The following is a 21,739-nucleotide window of genomic DNA, read 5'->3' on the forward strand; positions in this document are numbered from 1 at the left end:
AGTTGAGGCTTTCCAGGTCTGCAGCACCTTTTAAAGTTCCTTGTCCAAGGCTTTGTCCTGGTGTGCAGCAGCCACTGCAGATGATCCCTCTGACTAAGTCTGAGCTACCCTAAAACAGAACGAGCCATTACCCTAATTTTAAAAGGAACCATGGAACAGCTATGTCCCAAATCTGCAGCTTGCAAGTCTCCGTAACATAAATTTTCAGGGAAGTTAAAAAAAGGGGGCACAATGCGACTGGACACTTTAAAATGCAAATCTCTCCTTGCCGCAGTCCAATATGCTCAGCTACTCCCACTATCTTCCAAACCCCTCATCTACCCTCTTTTCCTTGCAGAGCATCTAAGCCCCCTCTGTGCCTTGCCCAGATTTCTCTGTACACCCTCTCCTTATCACCTGGCCTTTCACAGCATCCCATTTCTTCACTGGGACAAGAGGCTGCAAGTAGTGTCTGGCAGGCTTGATAGCAGGTGGCCCCTGGTTAGGCTATGGAAGAACACAGTTGGAAAACGCAGGGTTTTTGGCAGAGTACTGCACCGAGAGCACCCAACACCAGAGCTTTGCTACCATCATTACCAGTAATCCAGCATTTTCTGGCTGCAACCCAAACTGTTGTGTTTAACTCTCCCCATACCTCCCAAGCACTTCAGGATGGGGTGCAGAAGATGCAGCTCTTCCCCATTGCTCCCTGCTGCAGCCTCCTCCTCCCCTGCCCTGTGCTTCCCACACCTCCTTCTCTGCTGAGCACGGCTGGAAGGCAATCTTTTTGACAAATGACTTTGTAGGACGGAGAAGTCTGAGGCTGCTGTTATTTGGTTCCCTACAGTGACAGGATGGTTTGTAGTTTTGTGGACAATTACAAGAATTAACACGGACAGATTTAGAGCCTGAGTTTCGTGGAAATAGTTGGCATTTTGAAAAATGCCAGAGAAACCAAGATAAACAGGAAGATCTTTGAGCAGTAATGTTACTACCTTATTTTCAGAAAACGCAGGATTACTTTCTCCCACAGCCTTATTCACTGTATTTTAAACCAGGACCACCCAGACCTATTGATCAAAACGGGAGAGTAAAACAAATAAAATTCCACGGTATTTATTCATTTAACTGAAAATTAATATAACTAGAAAAGGCCCTTGACCACAGAGGAGTGATCTGAACTGCCTGGTATTTCATCATCTGATAGATTTGATGGATTTAAAAACTGGAGGTTATCAAGGGCTCAGAGAACCCAGATTCCTCGTCCCCTCAGAGGAGACATCTCCCTTTGCTCCAGCAGCATCACATCATGTACCTGCTCCTGCAAGTGAGGGAAGAAGCAAACCTATTTGTCAGGCAACAGAGAAAAGGAAGGAGAGGGGACACAGGACTGTACTTCAGGGGGTCACTGGCTCTCTTTAGATTTCAAACTTCTTTTCAAAACTGTTCTGCCCTTGTTCCAATGAAGTCAGGTCACCTGAATCCCCAAGTAAATTGTAAAACACTTTTTTCGTATCCTTTCAGACGTTGTCCTTTTTCCGGAGCAAAGCAGCAGTTTAAACAATCTGTAACCCCATGCATCACACATCTTATTTTCCTTCTGATATTTGATGCAACTGAATTGCCAGGCAATCTTCAACAGCAGCAGTGACCTTTCATATGCTTTTATGGATGGGCAAATTTAATTTCTAAAAATAGATTCAATTTCTGGAATATATATTTATTTCAACACACACTGTATCTTCCCTTATTCTAAGCTGTTTTGTAGAATTATGTCAAGCTTTAGCTGTAAAAATAAAGTGAAGTTTTCTTCCTTCACAAGAGAATGATGCTGCTACAAAATGGCGTAAATAAAATATGCACTATGATAAGCTGAGGAGGAACATAACGTGTATAACCTATTACCAAACACATAACACTTCCTCCAGTGCTTTCCCCAAACAGATATTCTGTAAATTGTCACCTCTCAACTTTGACTTGAAAGGGCATCATTGACTTAAATAAAATGCACATAAATATTTTAGCTGCTACGGGGAAAAGGGATTATTTATCATAACAATGAAAGAATAAAAAGAACATTTTTTCAGTTATTTTAGTCCACACATCAGAGCCGACTGTGCCTGGCTGTTCTGCTGATCCTGCTATAAAGCCAGTTCCTCCTGTGACTGCATGGCTGTTTTGCAAGGCATCAGGAGAGAGAGAACATTAAGCTGCCACAAAAATGTTACAGAAGTGAAAACGACAGCATTTGGGGCCACATGCAGAAAGTATATATTATTTTTAAGCAGGAATTAAGCCTTATGGGGTCAAAAAATGAGGGCAAATGTAACCCCCAAGAGCCAGTTCATGTTCAGTGTAGGTGTAAGGAACAGCAGAGCCCGTGACTGAGCAAAGAGATGGGACACAACCAGCAGGACCACGGTGACCTTGGCAAGCAGAAGTGATTTGCCAGTGTAAAAAGGCGTTCACAGATTATTCGTTTCAACTTTCTTTCCATCAAAACAGCTTCCAAAAGGCAGCCAGAGAAATGCCACCTGCAGGGCTGCAGCTACCCAACATACACAGGCAGAGGCCAAGGTTCAGCCCATGGACCAACAGGACATCTACAGATTGATTCTGGGGCATAAAACCCAACCGCATTCATGAAGAAAGCAGAAAAATGTTTAGTTCTTTTCCAGCTTGATGTTATTCTACTATTAAATATTTTCTGGCCTACAAAACTATATGCCACCAAATTCCTTTCTAGATGTTCTTTCAAGAGAGCCTTTTTTAACACACCAACAGTGCATTTTTAGTAACTGTAAAGGGTATCTATGGCTGAAGTAATCGAGTCTGATAATCAAATACAGTAATTCCACAAGCTAAAATACTTCAACTTCATAATGAATGACAGTGAGATGCTAGACAGTGAGATGCAAGCGAGGAGGCTTCAGCAGGGCTGAATACAGTTTCTCATCACCTTGCAAGGTGGAAACCAGGGATGTCTCCAGTGACACAGGTGCTGCTGGCAGCAGTGAACACACATGAGTTACCACTCAGCATGAACACTGGGAAACCTTCCCCATCACAATATCAGGAAAGCAAACCTAAACTATTAGGATTTCTAGAAGCAAACCATAATTAAAAACACAAAAAAAAAAGGGGATAAAGTGAGGTAATCACATGCAATTCTGCAATGAAAAATGGGAGTTGGAAACTGCCGATTAGACATCCTTGAGGCCAAACCTCGGCTATGGAATAGATTTTAGGAAACTGCATAAAATCAATTTTATTTAAAAAAAAAAAAAGCCTACACATCTTCCCAGTCATTGAGAAACTTATGTAGCTCCTGTACACATAGGTTAGATCAACCCTGTTGCTGCTTATTCAATTTTAACAGCTTTCAAGAGCTCAACAAGATGTCCTGTATTCGATAAAAGTATTAGCCACTAATAAACACAAAAACCCCAAACCAAACAAACCAATGCATTTCTAAAATTTATACTGAATTAAAAAAAAATAAATAAAAAAACAACATTACACAGAACTTTTTGCATGGGAAGTTCTCAGATCAAAATCTTACTAAGGAAAGTATAATGGGCCTGATTTTGCATGCGAGAAACGTATAATAATAATAATAATTGGTGTGGGTTGGAGTTTTTGGAGGCCTTTTTGTAGCTTGTGTAACCTTGGAATATTATGCATGCAATAGCATTGCTCTGGTTCACAAAATAAACAGAGGAAAGCAACATAGGTAATTAGGAAAAGAAATGTAGCACCTTTGCTAAGGCTAAATAATGTTCAAAACTACATGTGCTGCATTAAAAACCGATCTAGATTTTTCAAGTTCCACTGAGTTTTTAATAAAGTATTTTCAAAACATTTTTCCTGATAATGTGCCTTTAAAAGCAATTTTGAGAGCAACTTTTCACTGTAAGCAGAAACTGCTGAGTGCAAGCCTGCAGTTCCACCTGCAGCAGTTGATAAGATGGTAGATTTTGCTGCCTTGCCTTACATATTCCTCAAAGGTTTTCTATTTAACTCTACAAAACCATGCTGTGAGCATTTGGATATATGGCCCACACACATCTGCTGGATGGAACCTGGATGGTCTAGGGGAGGTTTGGAAGTAGCTTTTCCTATGTAGCCCGTGAAGTTACTCGACCCCTTTCATAACTCTCAGCCCGGGACTTCTGCTCTTCACTGATCAAACAGACCAGGGAAAAACCTGCTTGAAGCAATCCACAGAGATACAGTGGAATCCAACAAATATTTTTGCTTTGGGGAATATAATTTTGTCCAAACTTTTAGTGAGAATGGGTATGCACAAATAAAGTATTGACTACAAGATCTGAAATCACTGACACTACTTGAACCGATATTCACTGAAGTAAAAAATTCTAGTTTTACCTTCCTTAAACATAAATTTTTGGCTTTGAAATACAAATTAAGTACAGAAGAAAAATTAAGAAAATGGTGCAAACCAAAAGCCAGCATTCAAAGTAGTTTCAGATAATTTGAATCTGATCTGCTGCTTGTGCCCCTTCAGTTTGTTGATTCACATCCCTTAAGCTGTATTATTTGTCAGAATTTGGGATGTAGAAATTTTCTGTAAGCTGTTTCAGAATAGCTTTATCAGCCATGCAGCAAAAACCGTGACAGTGTAGAAGCTTGCTTTTCTTGTGAGACCACTAAAGAAGGTCATTGAATAACTAATGGTCTATTACAACAATGAAATAAGAGACCTTAGTGGGAAGCCTCCAGTTTTTCAAAGAATAAATCAAATTAAGGATGTAGAAACTGCAGAAAAAACCCCTTTTTTTTTGAGAATAACATATTCTAACTTGAGAGAAACATACTTTTAACACCTGACAATGACAGGAGCATCACTAGAACAGCTCCATGTCAAGGTATTTCCCATTAAAACATAAGAAAACATGTAACTTATGAATACACTGTCACGTACTTCACCTGTTTACGGAAAAGGGTATCGCTCTGGATGCTTTATTCTACATTTTAGCCTCACTGTCATGCTTTAAGGAGCTTCCTGTTACTTTCCCCTCCCTTTAACAATAGCAGCAATGTCGGAGAAGAGAGATTTTATCTTCTGCCTGTCCTCCCTTGTTCTGAGGAGGAGCTCGTTAGTGCCCTTCCAACAGAGAGTAAAATAGTGATGAAATTGCCAGAAACTGTTTCAACTACTTCCTCCCACTTCCTGAATTGAGCAAAAGGCATTTTATATTGTCTTACCTTTATGGTTTTGGTCTGGAGTCTGAGTCCATTTAAAGTGTTAATGGCTTTCTCTGCATCCTTTGGATCAATGTAGTTAACGAATCCATACCCTAAACTCTGCCCTGTTGAAAGGCAGGAAAGAAAGAAAAAAAGAACTCAGTATTTTTCAGCACAGGAACATGATTCCAAGAGTAGAAACACGTTTTTCTTACACTGTTCATTTCATCCCTGGTTTCCCTTACGGTCTCTATGCTGTTCTTCACCATTTTGATATCTCCTGAACACAGTGGAAGCCAACATAACTTTAAATTGCTGCTCTGAAGATCCTACTTTAAGAATGAGAAGCAGCAACCCCCCCCACCCTGCCTTCCACAGGAATTTACTGAAGAGCACATATGAGGCTTGACAGCAACAGAATTGTGTAATAGTTTTGTGTTCCTAATAAATGTAACTGGCTGACCTGTCAGTAAGGAAGGCACTTCTTAAAAATCATAAACACACACACACAATTTTGCTACTGTTTATAAACAAGTTTGTAAGTGTTTAAAATCAGGAAACAGCATTTTTACATTAACCTTGAAGGGGCTGACTGAGGAACAGATAACCACCTTTATGTCTCGTTTTACTGCTCAGTGAGCAGCCAGCAAATAGGAGGAGAAAGGACAGCCCAAATTGCAGCAGGGCAAGGGACCACATTAAAGCTCCCCTCCGAGTATTAGAGATGACAGCAAACCCAAACAGTACAACTGCTGCTGCGCATGGGATGGCAGGAGCCCGCTTTAGCAGCCAAAATCATTTCAACAGCTTCTGTTTTACCAGCGAGATCTGTGTTTGTGTTTGCAGTGCAAAGAGACCTGGTTAATAACCGGGATAAGTGACAGGGAGCTGGAGGGGCCGCGCTGTCAGCACTACAGGTATTGTGCACACATGGATAAAACTACAGGTCTGCAGAGGGCTGAACCTGCTCCACAGGGATCTTTTCCTGATTCCCAAGTAGCAGCTTTGCAGCATCAGTTCTATTAATACAACATGACAGACAGACGCTTCCAGATCCCTTCCTTTGAGCCTCCTACTGAACTTATTTTTTATGTTTGAAAACCAGAGCAATTCTTAATTTTTTTTTTTTGTTAAGGCACATGCACTTAGAAACATATACAGATAATCACATTTCAAGAATCAGTGAGCCCAAGCAGGCAGGCTAGCAGTCCTGTATTCCAACCACGCTCCTTCTCATACACCCTTCAGTGTATCTGGAGCACAGCAAGCCAAAAAGCAACCTGTCCTTTGGCGTTGATGTGCAGGGGACTGAAATTCTTCTGCTCACAAGCAATGAGAATGGAAACATGTGAAAATCCCTCCCAAGGAGAACGGCATTTGTGGAGATTTCTATCCACGGGAGCAGCAAGCAGCGACCCAGCTCCTGCTCATCAGGAGAAAGGCGAGGTTGGGAAGGCAGCTGCACACCAAGTGCCTTGATGTCCCCTGGAGGCACAGATCCTGCCTCCCAGCACAAAGCTTTGTTTCTTTGTCTCCTGGACTACAAAAAAGCATCTGTGTGTTTCTCAAAGTCAGACGCCACCCAAAATACAGTGTTTGCTGTAACACAAATACAGGGAGCGCTTCTGTCTTATGAAATCAGATCAAAGCCCTAAAAGCTGCTAACTCTGCGATGGAAGACTTTAAAAATCCATGGAAACACTGCAGTTCATGCCTGAAATGCCCACATACAGGCATAAGGATAAAAAAAAAATGGCTGTTTTAACCTACAGTACATCCAGGGAGCAATTCCCTCCAATCAATTTAACTTCAGAAAATAAGTATAAAAACATATTTAGTCTTCCTGAAGAGCTAAACAGTCTCAATAAAAATATTCTTATCCAAGTTACATGACATTCACCAAGAATAAACTGAAGTCTGTCTGAGCACAAAACCCAGAACAGAAACATTGTAAAGATACTTTCCTTGCCATGCCTTCCTCCTCTTCTTGCCTATCTGAGATATTTTATACTGTCCCAACTCCTGTGCCTCTGAGCACATCAAATCTTTAATGCATTTAATCCTAGACAGTCCTGGGCCAGAAGGAAGCCATCCTCTAGGAGATAAACCTCTTTTTATGCTTTAGGGAGACTCAAGGATCAGAACTTTGATAACCTGCCTTTGTCTTTTCTTTTCCTGTTGATCCTCTATGGACCTTCAGAGATACACAGAGCAGGAGTAGCTAATGTAAGGCCCTGGAATTTATGTCAGGCAGTCTGACCATGGGCTTCCATGTCCAGCCACTGTTATTCTCAAGGCACATGGTCTGACCACTACAATCTAGAGAGTGGCCTTTACCTATGTCTCATACAAACATTCTCACTTCTTACTTGTGCAAGGAAGCCACCACGGATAGCAAACCCGCAGACAGCACTAGCAGCAGGGAAGGGAAATAATGGCAATACATGAAAAGAATGATACAGCAATTCCACAGACCATTTACTACCTTGCTCTGAGTTCTCCGGTAACACTCAAGTTATTTAGATATCATCTCTGCTTCTCCCTACCAACTGGAAACAAATATTTTCTCCAAGGTGAAGGATAATGAATACCAACACTAATAAAGTTGTCTTGTCTGCATGCAGGACTGCAGAACCTGGCTTAAAGAAAACTATTATACTGTCATAGCATTTTCCTTAGAATAATAGGTCTGCAGAAACATGATTTCTTCTTGCTGGTGTATATACCCCTGAATGCCATGAGATACATGAAAATTGTAACAGGATTTAAGGCCTGTTATTCAGAAGCTATTGGTTATGAAATCATATCCAACACACTAATTGCTATATTGGCTAAATAATATTCTCACAAAAAAGGATGGATCTACTCAGCATTTTAAGCACTGAATTTCTGTTAATTCAATAAAACCCCCTTTTATCTTAAAAACTCAAACCCTGTACCCTTTGCAGCCCACTGAGATCTCCGTGCAGTTGTTTCCACCAGCAAATTCCTGCTGCTGCTTTCTGCCATATGCCTCACTGTATCAGTGAAGCTCAAGGGAGGAAATCTTTCATTAAGAGCTTTCCACTTCAGGTTACTTTGTATTTTCAACCATCTCTCCCAAACACTATGGTGTACATGAAGACAGACACATCCCAGTCTCAAAAAACTAAAAAGAAAATAAACTCAGACAAAGCTAATTTGTGAAAAGCTTTATGACTGTAGCAAACATCATAAAGTTTCAGTGTGCTAAACATTTACAGCTAAGAAGCGAAGAAAAAAATTTATACATGCAGCTAAAAATATTATTTTCAAATTCCTCTAAAGAGCAATACACCTTATGTCAGACAAAACACAGACTCTAGATATGAAAGAACGAAAAATTGTTACTGGTAAAAAAACCAGAAAGTATTTGTTCCAGAATACAGTAACCAGTATGAACTTCCCTATTTTCTCCATCCTGTACTCTTATTGCATGTACTCCAAAAGGGTAACACTTCTTTGGACACAATCTGGCAGCACAAAGCAAGCAGCTGGACCTCTCAGTGGGATCCCACACAGACACTGTAGTTCATTCCCATGCTACACTTCCCAGGAACAGCACCGTAAATAGTAAATATTTTCTGTGATTTGGAATCCAATAGTTCATCGCATGCTGTGATTCAGTAGGTCAGGCAAGAGATATTTCTAGATGATCCTAAAACAACACCTTGTTACATTGCTATTACCACTGCTCCTTCTGAATGTTTTATCTAGCTGCAGAGAATGTATACTGGACCTCCTATGATCTGGTAAGGAATAGGTCTAAGCAGTAACAGGGTTAGAGATTACCAAGGACTTGACAGTTATAAAAAAAAAAACAACAACCAACACCACACAACAAACCAGCTGAAGCCAAGTCCAAGTTGATAATGTACATATCTTGCACTTTAAGAAGTTTCATTTTCAGAGATGAAAATCATCAAGATTCAAACAAGCCACGAGAACGATTTTTTCCATGTTCTGTTTACCCTGTAACATTTATCCACACATCCCAAAACCTGCAACTGTGAAAAAGACAGTGCCAGAGACCTGTACCTTCCCTTACTCCTTTGTAAGGCAGTCTGCTTAGGCCAATTCCATATTTAAAATAGGAGATAAAGGGAAAATACACAGAAACAAATATAAGTTAGAACAGAAATATCATAAGAAACAAACAACAACAACAACAACAAAATCTCTGGCTAGTAAAGATCAGAATAACAAAAGAATTTTTTTTTTAGATTACAGAAAAAAGATCCCTGAATGCTCATCCTGACTCATCAGCAGATACTAACAGTAACAGTACAGAGACAACAGACGTTATGTACATCTGAAGAAGCTACATGAAGTACTAAACAGAAACTCAGGTGGATCCTAAACAGGAGGTCCTAAAATTATGTATGTTTAAATGAGATGATCTGGATTACATGCATAGATGAGACTCCAAAAAAAGGGGCCAAAGGCTCTCTTGTGATTAACAAATTCCAGGAGCCCGGAGGAAAGACAATTTTGCACTGAAATTCAAAAAGAAAGGACTGGATGACCCAAGTAATTACAGGTCCATCGGTCTAACGCTGAGCAAGGCAAAAATTACAGAATATTCAATACTGGACTCTTATAATAAAAAATTATAAGGGGTAATAAAACCAATGTCAATCAAATTAGGTCTCTGGAAAATAGATTCCGTCAAACTAAACTGACAACCTTCTTGATGAGATTACAAGTTTGACCTATAAATTTTAAGAATGTTGATTTAATGGCATTGATGTACTTGGTCTTCTCTAAAGCACTTGATTTGGTACTGCTTATTAATTGACTAAAACAAAATTAACATGGCACACATTAAGTAGATTAAAAAAGTCAACAGATCTCTAACTGGGAATTGTGAACAGGAAATCACCAGAAAGATTTTTTCCTACAGGTCTACCTCAGGAAACAGACCTTGGCCCTTAAATTGTTCATTTCCACTGGTAAGTGGAAAAAACCCAAACTCCCTGCTCATGAAGATCAACTGCAGAAAGACAGGACAAGAAGATAAGAAAGAACAGGACAGAGTGAAGGTGCAAAGCAATTTAAGCTCCTCAGTAGACCACAAATACATACATTGAGGTAGCACAAAGATTACTTTCTGACAAACAAAGTTAACTGTGGTGTACTTTAGAAATGCTGGAATGAAAGATTGACAGAGGCCACATCAAGCCTGCCATGTTGACAAAAGGGTAAAAACAATTCTTCTTGGCACAAAACCCACACACAATCAAAAAGGGAAAGAAAAACCACCGATTCTGATCTGACTGTGTGCTTTGCTGGCCAAGAGCAGTGTCCAGCCCCGCTGTATGTGCTTCAAGCAAGACGCAGATGCCTTGGTGATGGTGCCATTAGAGTTGACTACAGCACTAGAAAAAACTCTTTCAACTTAGATATGGGGGTCAATCTGCCCACCTGACCAAAAAAGTTAAAGTTGAAACTTAACAGTACTATATTAGTGTTCACTTCAAGTACACATTCATTTTTTTTTTCTTAACAATGTCTGTCCATGGAGTTATATATTCCAAGTCCCATTGTTTGGCAGGTGAAACCAGACTAGAAACAATACAGCAAATGCTGTTTCCTGGGCAAGTCATTTGCTCTGTTTTTGATATTGAAGGTAAAATGAATTTAAGTACCAACCAACCATTTTGTCAGTTCTCCTACCACTGGAAATTCTGGAAGTTTTTTTTTTTTGAAAGCTATGTTTTTCTTGCTCAAGCAGAAATTAATCCAGGAAGGTTTTGGCATGATGTATTAAGTGCTCTACAATCTCTTCTACTCTGAAGCTCTACAAATAACACTGTTCCTGCTGTTTGCAGTAGGAACTGTATAAAGAACAATCATTGCCACAAGCAAAGCAGAAGCAAACTCCCTTCTCAGAAAGTCTGAAGCTTTCCTACTGCAGGAAACTGTTTTAATAACAACTTATAGAAGAGTACAACTTTTAAGTGCTCACCTGTGACCAGACAGGTTCAAGAAATGTTTAAAAATATCCTTTATATTTGGAAATAAGTTACTGTGGCACTGAACATCACATTGGAGGACTATGGCCACTACAGTCACTCATGAAAACAAGCGCAGAATGGGACAGCAGCAATCCAAGCTGCCTTAAATTGTGGTTTTTGTTGTCCCCTGCCCAAATGTAAAACCTAATTAAAGCTGCCCGCCTGACAGCCATAACACAAACGCGAGCTCCGATGCTTTTCTGACACAATCCCTCCCTTCAGAAGTAGGGCACGTCTGACAGCTCATCTCGCATTAGCCAGGCAGAAGCTGTCAGACAGTAACAGCCTTCAGTCACTCTGGGTTTGGGACCAGAAGACAAATAATGCTCACCGTGAATTCTCCAAACCCCCCAGCACCATTTTTGCCTGTTACAACCCCACTGAAATTTAGGGAAGAAACTGGTTGCAGGGTGAGCTTTTCTCTGTAGAAAAAGTCGAGTGCAACTTGCTGTCCACCTGTGGCTCTTCCAAGCAGACCTGCACATATTCTTCCACCTTACCCAATGTTTCTCAAACTGGAGATGTTCCTAATACACAGCACCTACGGCTGGCTGGGAGAGCGACTGGCAAGAGAAGGACTCACCACGCTTTTTGTCTTGTAAACAAGAATAATCAAAGAAACGTAGTGACAGTCAAGGCAAGCCCTGACCCAGCTGGCAGGCCCATTTCACAGCACCACCCTGTGAGGCTCCAAACCTCGTCAGAAGTGCTTTAAACACATTCCTGGGAAGACAAAGAATGACTACAACTCATATGAAAAGCTGTATGAAGTAGGGGCTTTCGGAGAAGGTTACATAAATACCCTTGAGAAGACACATTCAAAATGTACCAAGAGGGTCAAGTGAATTGACTGCTGTATTTTTGCTGTTGTTATTTCTACAACAGTCATCAACAAATAGAGCTGTTCACCTAAAAAAAGGAGGTAAGCTATGGAGAGCAGATTCAGATCAAGGCAAAATGAGATATGATCATGAGACCAGTTCAAACCCTGCTCCTTGTCTGATGCTTTTTACATCAGTAATGTCAGTCTCATTCATCCTCCACCCCTGTATCAAGGAGAAGCACCTCCTGTCACCCCAGCAATGCACACTGCAGTCTCAGAGAAGCAAACCAAGAGGGAAGCATCTCCTGCATGGGGTGCTCCTAAGACCAAACAATTAAGCTAAGGCTGTCACTGTCACAATTCACTGCAATCCAACTATGAAGGGTAACTTGTTCTGTGCTTAGTGCAGCTCTTTATCACAGCACCCATTTAGTCTATAGCTTATTTACAATACAGTCTCTTTACATTTGTACAGACTAGGATTTATTCAATACATATTGTCCATGCAAGAAAGCATTCTTCTCCTATTACACTTTTGCTTTCACAAGAATTTAGGGAGAAATGCATAGTCTTTCTCCAAGGAAAACCAAGACAAGTATGAGTAGTAAATTGCTTGGTTTTTTTACCTCTTGCAGAAAGGTGCAAGAGTATAAGTTTTGTTTGGGAACCTTCCACCAAACTACTGTACTTCAGGTGCCCTTACCAGTTCTTTTGAGAACATCCTACTTGTACATCAGGAAAAGTCAGCTGTATTTAAATGCAATCCAACCTAGAGCCCCAGACATACTGTGATGCTACAGTGCACCTACAATTAAGCAGCATGACTTATTCTTGGGTTAAAAATAGCCATCTGCAAATTCTGAGTTCAGTAGATCCTTCTTCTTAAGATACCACTGGAGAGTAAAGCCAGATTCCAGACTCGATGGGATGCCCTTATAACAGATCCCCTCCTAAGAAACATGCTTGTAGTTTCATAACAAGTAAAAAAGCAAAACTAAACCCAAAGCTCAAGGAAAATCCCCCTCTGTTCCATAGCTACAGCACCTGCAAAGGCTACATAATGACACAGAGCTCCTCAGACAGGACAAGATCCCTCAAGCAAACTCTCTCCCACGGCATCAGAGCTCTGATACCCAAATAACAAAAAAGTCAGGTGCTCCCCATAAGGTATCTGCAGGGAAAAAATTCCTATTGCTGCCTTAATCCTGGAAATGCCAGAGATAAAAGCTCATTCATGCAGGAGACAGGCCTTTTTTGGGGAGCTCGAGGGGAGACACGAGTTGCACAATGAGGTCCCAGGGGAGCTCTACGCACACAGGATTTAATAAACTCCAGTCCAAGTGGAAGGGGCTTCTTCACACCAGGCCTTCTCCAACAGAGATGCTGCTACACGATTAAAAAATCCCCCAAAGGAAGCCCTTGCAAACAGTGTGCTACATCCCACGGAAAACTTTCCCTCAGGGACAGGATAAGAGAGGGAAAATGAAGCAGACATACAGACACCGCTCACTCAATTTTAATATTTGAATGGAAAGTGCCAGATACCATGACAACAAGCCTAGAAAAATAAAAGGGGAATAAAGAGAAGTGTTGTTGAAATGTGAAACAAATCCTATTAACGTAGCTAAAGCAATCAAGTGATTCGTGCTACTGAGGTAACTGTGACCCCTAAACCTCCACATCTTGCTCGGGAAGACAACCACTAAGGACCTGAACACGGTGACCTCAAAAACAAAGCAAGACTCCCAAAAGCCTACCTGCAAGCTACCCACAGCAAAAAGCAACATCATTCAACCAGCACCTTGTCGAGTTAGAAAGCCTGATTTTGCCAGGTAGTGCCAGAGGAGATTACATGAGTTTTGTCCTCTTCTGTAGCTTTAACAAATCTCTTAATGCAAGACAGTGTAATTTAATGTCTTGATTTTCAGAGATGCTCAGGCAGTAGCAGTTCTCATGTAAATGAAATACTAATTGACAGTAGCTGCCATCCCTCAAAATTAGACACAGTAACGATTCTCACTCTAGAATAGCCTCAATATCCACGCAGAAAACAGACCAAGATGAGGCATGCTTTGACAGCCTGATGCTGCCCAGCACCACCAGACCCTTCTGAAAACCCTACTCCCACAGAAATTTCAGGAGGACTTTCAAAAACATGCAATTGCTCAATTTTAAACTTGACCATACCAACAACGGAAGACACCTCTGCTCTTGAAAACAGTGCCTTACAGTCTCCTAAAGGCTTCTGTCATTGCAGGCGTTCTGCATCTCACCTGAAACAAGGCTTTGCTCTTACCTGCACACTAGAGAGTTCAACCAAGTCAGCTGTGTGACTGCTGTGCTGGAGGACATGGACTAATCTGCATGCAAAGCTTAAGTGGCAGTTTGAGACAGATGTTGCTGACTTGGCTGGAGTCTTCTGCTGTTCCCATTACCGTAGCGTGGAAGCATTTTATCTCTGAAACGCACCTTTCCTCACAAACACCACTGAGGAAAGCACTTTTATTCCTACTGTGGAGAAGAGAAACTGAAAGGCATCACAATTTCCAGGGTGAACTTGGACAGAGTAACACAGTTGCTAAAACAGGGAACTAAAACTGCATCTCTCTACTCCAAGGCTGGAACCTTATCATTGGCCCACTGCAAGTTGTGCTGGGCTGGAGATATCTTGGAAACAACACACACATTTCATGCTGCAGAATATATTATCCTCCTTTTTCTTTTTTGTTTTCCTGCTTTTATCAAGTTTCTTTAAATGTAAAAATGGATTTTCAGCACGGGTGTGTTCATACTACTGCAAGCAACTGATTAAGTATGTTTTCAAAAGCTACTGCTCCTGACATGCAGGAGACAAGTGAGTTCCATTTCTGAACAAATATTTGGATTTTGCTCCCCTCGGTTGACATCTCTTGCTTCCCTTCTTTTCATCTTCTCCTCCCCCTTCCTTCAAGGAGCACACAGCCTCTGAATTAGCAGCTGTTCTGAGAAGAGCAAGGCTGCACTCCTCCCCGCTTTGTCCCAGAACAGAACAGGGACTGTACTATAAAAATCCAGTGTTCTGGGGACAGGCATGAATGGACAAGAAACAGCCATGACTTGTCTATCCTGAACAGTAAATTCAATGCTGAAAAGACGAATTAGACACAAGAATGCAGACTTCAGAAACAAACAGGCTAAGCTGAAACAAGATTCAGTAAGAAAAAGTGAAACCAAACAGAACCAGAAAAAAAATTGAAAGATATCAGCACATAAAAATGGTAAGCAGCAGTGAGGAAAGAAATCTGCAACAGGAATTAAATACGTTGTAGGAAACCTTTCTCATCCCAAATAGGGGATGTCACATCATGGAGAAAGGATACAGCATCGTTGGACCAGCAGTAAATAAAGAACGGTAAAGACTGCGCTCAACCTGAACAGGAAATGTATGTACTGGACACAAGAAAGGCAAAAAACTGAAGGTAAATTTTGGCAACCACCAGGTTTTTAAAGCAAGACCTAAGGCTCAAGAGTGACTTAAGATGCCAGCTTAAAAGTGTTCAGTGGTAAAAGAATAAATACGGTATCCTTTGGTTAAACTGTGACTAAAAGCATATAGATACTTCAAATGTATAAAGACTGTGACTGAAGATGAAATATTAGAAGTGTGCTACTTAACACTGTTACTCATAAGATGAAATTAAAAGAGGGTAAAAAAAATTACATGATCTGAAACCAAAGAGAAAAGGCACTCCAACAGCATGAACCAGCAGGTCACAGAAGAGGTACATGCTTCATTACAGCAGATGTATCTTCCCTCCTGCATACCATCCCAAATGCTGCCACTTCTGAAATTTAGATGAAAGGGGAAGGCAATGAAAACTTAACACTGAACAATGGAGCAGAAACTGAAGGCAAACCAAAGGAAAGGGTGATTTTTTTCCCCTGGTCAGGCTTCAATCGAAAGGACAGTAAATTCGGATCAAAGTGAGCCCATACTGTACCATACACACAGTTTCAGTGCAAATGTACCAAACTTCTATAAAAAAAGAGCAACACTAGGCACCCAGAGCCAAAGTGTATGAGAAACCCCACTATTCAAGAAGATGATGGTAATGAGTGGTGGTGAGATGGGAGAAGAAAGGCAGAACCAGGACAGAGCCTGTGCACTGACCAAGATCCCCACTTTACAAAGGGTCAGAGAACTGCATCAGTACAGTGAAAAGTCAATTGTGGCTCAAAGCAACCCACAACTTGGTCTGTAGGTGAAAGATCTTTACTAAAAGGCCAAGAAGATGCTCTCTCAATGAGAAAAACTATGCAAGCAGAGGAACTGGGAAAGGAAAAACACAGCCAAGACATGAAAGTCCAGCGCATCCTCAAACCTGGAATAATTTCATGTGGAAATAGTGGCAGTAATGCTTCCAGTCTAAAGGAAATGGCAGAGAAACATAAAACTGAAGAAAAACAAGAGTTTGTTTTGCAAAACAAGAATATTAAGTAGGACATAACAATGTACTGCAGTAGCAATACCTGAAACCTGGTTGACTGCAAATTCAAAAAGCCCTGGTAATTTTGTCATTAAATGACTTAATTCAGCAACAGTTAAGGTTTTGTACCTCAGCCTCTGTCAAACAAGAAATAACAAAAGCCACCACAATACCAACAAATTTCACAGTAATTCAGAACAATGACTTGGAATACCTGTTCTGTCTCATCAACAGCCCACTAATTAAACTCTGAGCTCTACTAACCAGTTTTGCCAATGCACAGAGGAAAGTAATTTGTTACAGACCGGAATACAAAATTCAATATTAACAACACAACCCGTGACTGCAGCATTTTTAATCCGATCAGCAGAAACATAAATAAAAGCTGCAACCTGACAGCTAAGAAGGTTAATCTGGAATAGTTAGATTTACGTAGATTACTTTACACAGCATCTGGAAAGATGCTGAGAAAGGTAAAGCCACTTTGTTGTATTGCAAAATGTGCTACCTATAAAAATTTTGCTATCCACCAGTACATAAACTGCAGGGAGCCTACTTCACAAATTTGTTTCACCTTTAAGACAGAACTTTCAAGAATTTTAAAACAAGAGCAGGAATTTAAGGATGTTTCAAATGTTTATAATATTCCTTTTAAGTACTTGCAGATAACAGTAACGAAAGGGAAAACTGCTTTAAGGAGAAAATATTATGACTGTGTTGTGAGCACATAGATAGTTCTATCACTTCAAATTCTTGATAATTTTGTTGAGAGAAATATCAGCATGAATATGTTCCTTGACGAATTTTCTCTAGACTGAAAATCTTTTCCTTTTAAAGGTGGCAGATTTCATCTGCTAACACCTTCTGCTATGACATTATCCACATGAATGGCACTGGAGGTACCATGGGTTGATGTCATGAGTACAAGCCATTCTTGTTGGCTGACCACCACCAAAACCAGTGCAGGTTCTATGATGCATAACTCTAGTAAAAGGCTTTTCACAATACTAAACTCATAGGTGGAACCTAACATACCTAACCTGGAGCACATCAGTGCCACAATCCTACCAACAAACAACATCAAGGTAACTGAGCAGCGATTCCAATGCAGAAGAAAGCATAAGGGAAAAATATGTTATCAGTCAAGCTCCCAAGCTGTTCATGTTTGGAGATGGTGGGGGTTTTTTTGTTTAAGACAAAGAGGCTTCCAGAGTAGGAAAATATTTAAAGAAAAAGAATTGGGAAAAGAGATGCACTGGTAAATAGAAATGACACAGATACAGCAAGTAGGAGAACAGAGGAGTCTAAAAAAGGAACTGCTGGAAAATACTTCTTCCCTGCTACATGTCCTATCTTCTCATGCCCTACCTACGGTCCTCACAGCAGGGAAAGTCAAAACACCCCCTCCATCCAGCCAACAGAATCCTTGGGAAGAGGAAGGCAGCCTCATTTTGTGGGTCCTAGAATGCTGCAGCAAGAGGAAGGAAGCCTGTTGATAGCTAATTTAAGGTGCTTTAAAATCTCTGTGAGCATCATTATCTGAATAGGGCAGCAGGGAGATTAGACCTTGTACTGTAGGAACAGCAGCCCCTCTAGTACAGCAACAATTAATCACACTGGCAATGCTGCCATTTGCTTGCTTGCAGGTGAGTATGACGCAGCTTTTTGTCCATCTGCTTTTGCAACACCCCTTAAAAACTATCTAACTGAACAAAAAAAAAAGGCAGTTGGGACTCTTGTGAATAAAAATAAGTGTTCAGGGTTTTTTCCCCTCAAGTTGATATATTCCACTGCTTAAACAGATGCTGAGAGTCATAAGAACAACAGTACTAGGTTGGAGCAGAGGTCTGTCTGGTCCAGTATCCTGTCTCCAGCAGCACCTGCAAGTCAGTAACTTGCACTGAAATTCCTAGCAGGGATAAGCAGGAACATCTGTAGGATCAGTGAGTGTCCAAGAAGGATGGGGAAAAGCACCTACATCCAATAACCCCCAGCAGTAAGTCAGCCAAAGCCCAGCCAGTGAGCAAAGCCAAAGAAATGGACTTGGACTCCAGGGCCATGATGCTTTTGTCCCCTCGTTCTCTTCTTAAAATAAGAAACCTCACACACGAGAGGAACCACAAAATTGTGGCATCACAGACATGGGAAATGTGGCAACTGTGCAAAACCAGTCTTAACAGACATGCAGAGATGAGGAAGGGCCCAAACAAAACTCAGGCTGTACCGCACATGGTTTAAAAAGTCAGAGGCTGCCGTACCCTATCGATGACCGTTCCAGGAATGAAGCACAGGGCATGAAGAGAATACTGCTGAAATCCAGAGATTTGTTGGCAAAGGCTGTGCATCAGAGCAACTTCCAACAGCCCAGATTCCCGAGATGGTTATCTGTGCTGACTGTAAGCACACAATTGCCAGTGAGCTGCATACAAAGGCCGTTGGACTCCCAATCCAGGCAAGCAAAGAGAAACTGTGTTTTAAGTGGGAGAAAAGAGTAAGCGGTGAGCAGTGTTAAGTGCGTGCAGGTGCAGAAAACCCCCACAAATATCTTTGTGCATAATAACATAATTAGAAACTAACACCTCTTAATCATAAGCCAATTTAAGACAATAGCCTGTTTCCAAGCATAGGGATTGAGGCTTTGAAGTTTTCTGGAGGCAAAAGAGAAGGAAAGTATTTAAGGCCAGGCCAAGACCTCCAAGCAGCAGATATCCCAAAAGGAACCTAGCCCTCTGCAGATGGCATCTCACTTGACAAAGAGACAGAAGCAGGTTGGCTTGATCATGTAAAATGGGTCCTTGCTCAAGTGACAGATAATTCCAAAAGCAAAGAAGGTCTGAAGGATGGGGTCTGAATGGATGGAACCTGAAGAACTAGGGGATCAGTTTAGGAACTTCACTTAAACTGAGGTAGCAGAAAACAGAGAGGAAATGCAGGAGTGCTGAGGATGTACACACTCCCATGGACAGCAGATCCCAATACTGCTCTGAAGGTCTCAGGCTGACCATTCCCAAAAGTCAAGGTGAAGATCTCGGCAGAACTCTTCTGGCTGTAGAGAAAACAAACTGGCTAGAAAGTCAAGTGATGATGGATCAGACAAGAGGCAAGGACTTCCTGACTCAGTGATTCTGCGAATCAGCTACTGCAGGCAGGTCAGGTAATCCTGGTCACAAGTTTACTAAACACAATCTAAAAGCCAAGAAGAAACTCCTAATGCAGTTCTGGTGCAAAGCAGCCTCGTGAGAAGGGAGAGCAGGAAGTGGATCACTTTCAAACCCATTTAAACTGGTTTTACACAGGTCACTTCTGTTCTTGGACAAGTTGTGTAGTAAGAGCACTGGGGAGGCAGGCAGAGGTGACAGCCACAGCATGGACATGCTGCTCACTGGTGTGGCTGAAGGGCAGAACTTCTTAAGCAGCAGGAAATGGGATGAATGTTGGGAAAGTCAAAGCCCTGAAAGGTACCTAGGAGGGCTGTCTAATGGTGCCCCAAAAGACCCTGCCTCGGCTGGAAGATAGTGCACTGCTAGTGGGCATGGCTGCCAGTCTCCCAGAACTTTCCTCGCACTCTCTCATGCTGTTCCTCCCCTTTCTCCTTGGGCTAAAAGGAAAGAAAAGAAAAAGGGTTACAAGGAGCTGTGCACAAGTGCTGAAGCATAGGGTCTGGGCTTCTAGAGGGGAGGGCAGAAGGAGGACATTGTGAAAAAGGCCAGACAACACTGGAAGGTAAGGGTGGACTGCCATGGAATAGAGGGTTCTGCCAGAGCCATTTCACCCAGTTGTTCCCTGGTACACAGTTATACTCAATGCAGGTGATACAAAGGATGGAAAGAAAGGTCTCAGAGCAGAAAGTGAGCAGATACACTGATAAGACTCATAAATAACCCTGTATTTGGAAGTCATGATTTCAGAGTGGTAAGTGTGCTTGTGCTGTTGAGGAAAACCATGCTAATCCTTCTGCACTACACTCGATGGGAAGGTGATGTTATTTACTCAAACCAAGCAGTAAAAACTGAAGAATACACTAAATATGCACTAAAGGCATTTAATACACTTCAGAAGCAGCTCAGGATTGCAACTGGTGAAGTTAATTAGAAAGCTCTTTCACAGCACAAGGGTCATGCCTACTTCCTTTCTGCCTATTTGCCCCAATGCTCATTTCAATTGCTTTTTTTCCCCAATAATCAAGAAATCAAAATTCTTTTGTTCATCAGCACAGAGTAGGCACCAGGCGACTGCAGAGAAGCGATAACAAAAATGATGGATGCTAATTTGACCATTTTCCTCAGCGTTTAGCACAGACATCAAACCACACAAAACCATTTCAGAAACCCAGCACTCAGACACTCGCTACCATTTCTGTGTTCTCTCCCCCACAGTGCTAAGTTCAGATACTTAATGCAAATGTTCATTTAAATAATCAATATTTGGGGATTGTCTTGAATCTGCATCCCTTAAAATAGGATATACAACATGGAAATTCAGTTTATCTCTGCTCAAGAGCAGAATACACTTCAGGAAATAAGCTATAAAAATAACTAGGCTACGAAATTAAGATCAATTTATCAAAGGTCTTTAATAACATTCAGAGTTATATATTTAGTCTTTTAAAAATAATTTTACATTTTAGGTTTAAGAGATCCTGGAACATGTCTGTTTTTCCATCTCTTCTAATATATTATTCTCCACTTGCAATTAGAAGTACCAGACAAAGATTATAACCAAAATTTAAAGCCTACTCTGTATTCCAGCTGTTTCAGAGAAAGAATTTTCTTTTCAGCTCTAAACCTCATTATTTTAGATTTCTGCTTCTCTGGATACTTCACTTTCAGCTGCAGTTATGCTACACTCTTGTCTAACCACTCTTTCCTCACTACATTTTGACTATGCACTCAACACAAAGAAATAACTCCCATACCAATCTCCTGTACTTACTAAAGTACTGTAAGGCCAATCTACAGTCACTTCCTGAAAAACCTAAGGCAATTCACTTAATTTGGTATTATTTTTCAGACAAAAGAACTCTAGCAGAGTACTCCGCTGCATAAATATTTTTCCTATTTCAGCAAATACCAAGTCTTTTGCTTTCAAGGAAGTCAAATGCAAAAACTCCACAGCTTGTTACAGAGATTCCCTATACAGCCAATTTGAGGGGCACTACTAAATACAGCCTTTAAATGCAATCAAGCCAAGTACCAGAATTATATATTCCTCTATATATCGTGAACACC

General features: G+C 41.0%; 1 protein-coding gene across 5 annotated transcripts in view; it reads right to left on the reverse strand.

Annotated features, from left to right (window-relative positions):
• The window catches only part of ELAVL4 (ELAV like RNA binding protein 4), a 65,815-nt gene that overhangs the window by 14,800 nt on the left and 29,276 nt on the right, over nucleotides 1–21,739 (reverse strand). For all 5 annotated transcript variants that reach the window (XM_018072268.2, XM_008925208.2, XM_018072272.1 and 2 more), the window contains exon 3: nucleotides 5,209–5,312. In XM_018072268.2, coding sequence (XP_017927757.1) covers nucleotides 5,209–5,312 — 104 coding nt within the window. The remainder of the gene's footprint in view (nucleotides 1–5,208; nucleotides 5,313–21,739) is intronic.

The sequence above is a fragment of the Manacus vitellinus genome, unplaced genomic scaffold, assembly GCF_001715985.3.
Source record: "Manacus vitellinus isolate BGI_N305 unplaced genomic scaffold, ASM171598v3 scaffold_21_pilon, whole genome shotgun sequence".
Lineage (NCBI taxonomy): Eukaryota > Metazoa > Chordata > Aves > Passeriformes > Pipridae > Manacus > Manacus vitellinus.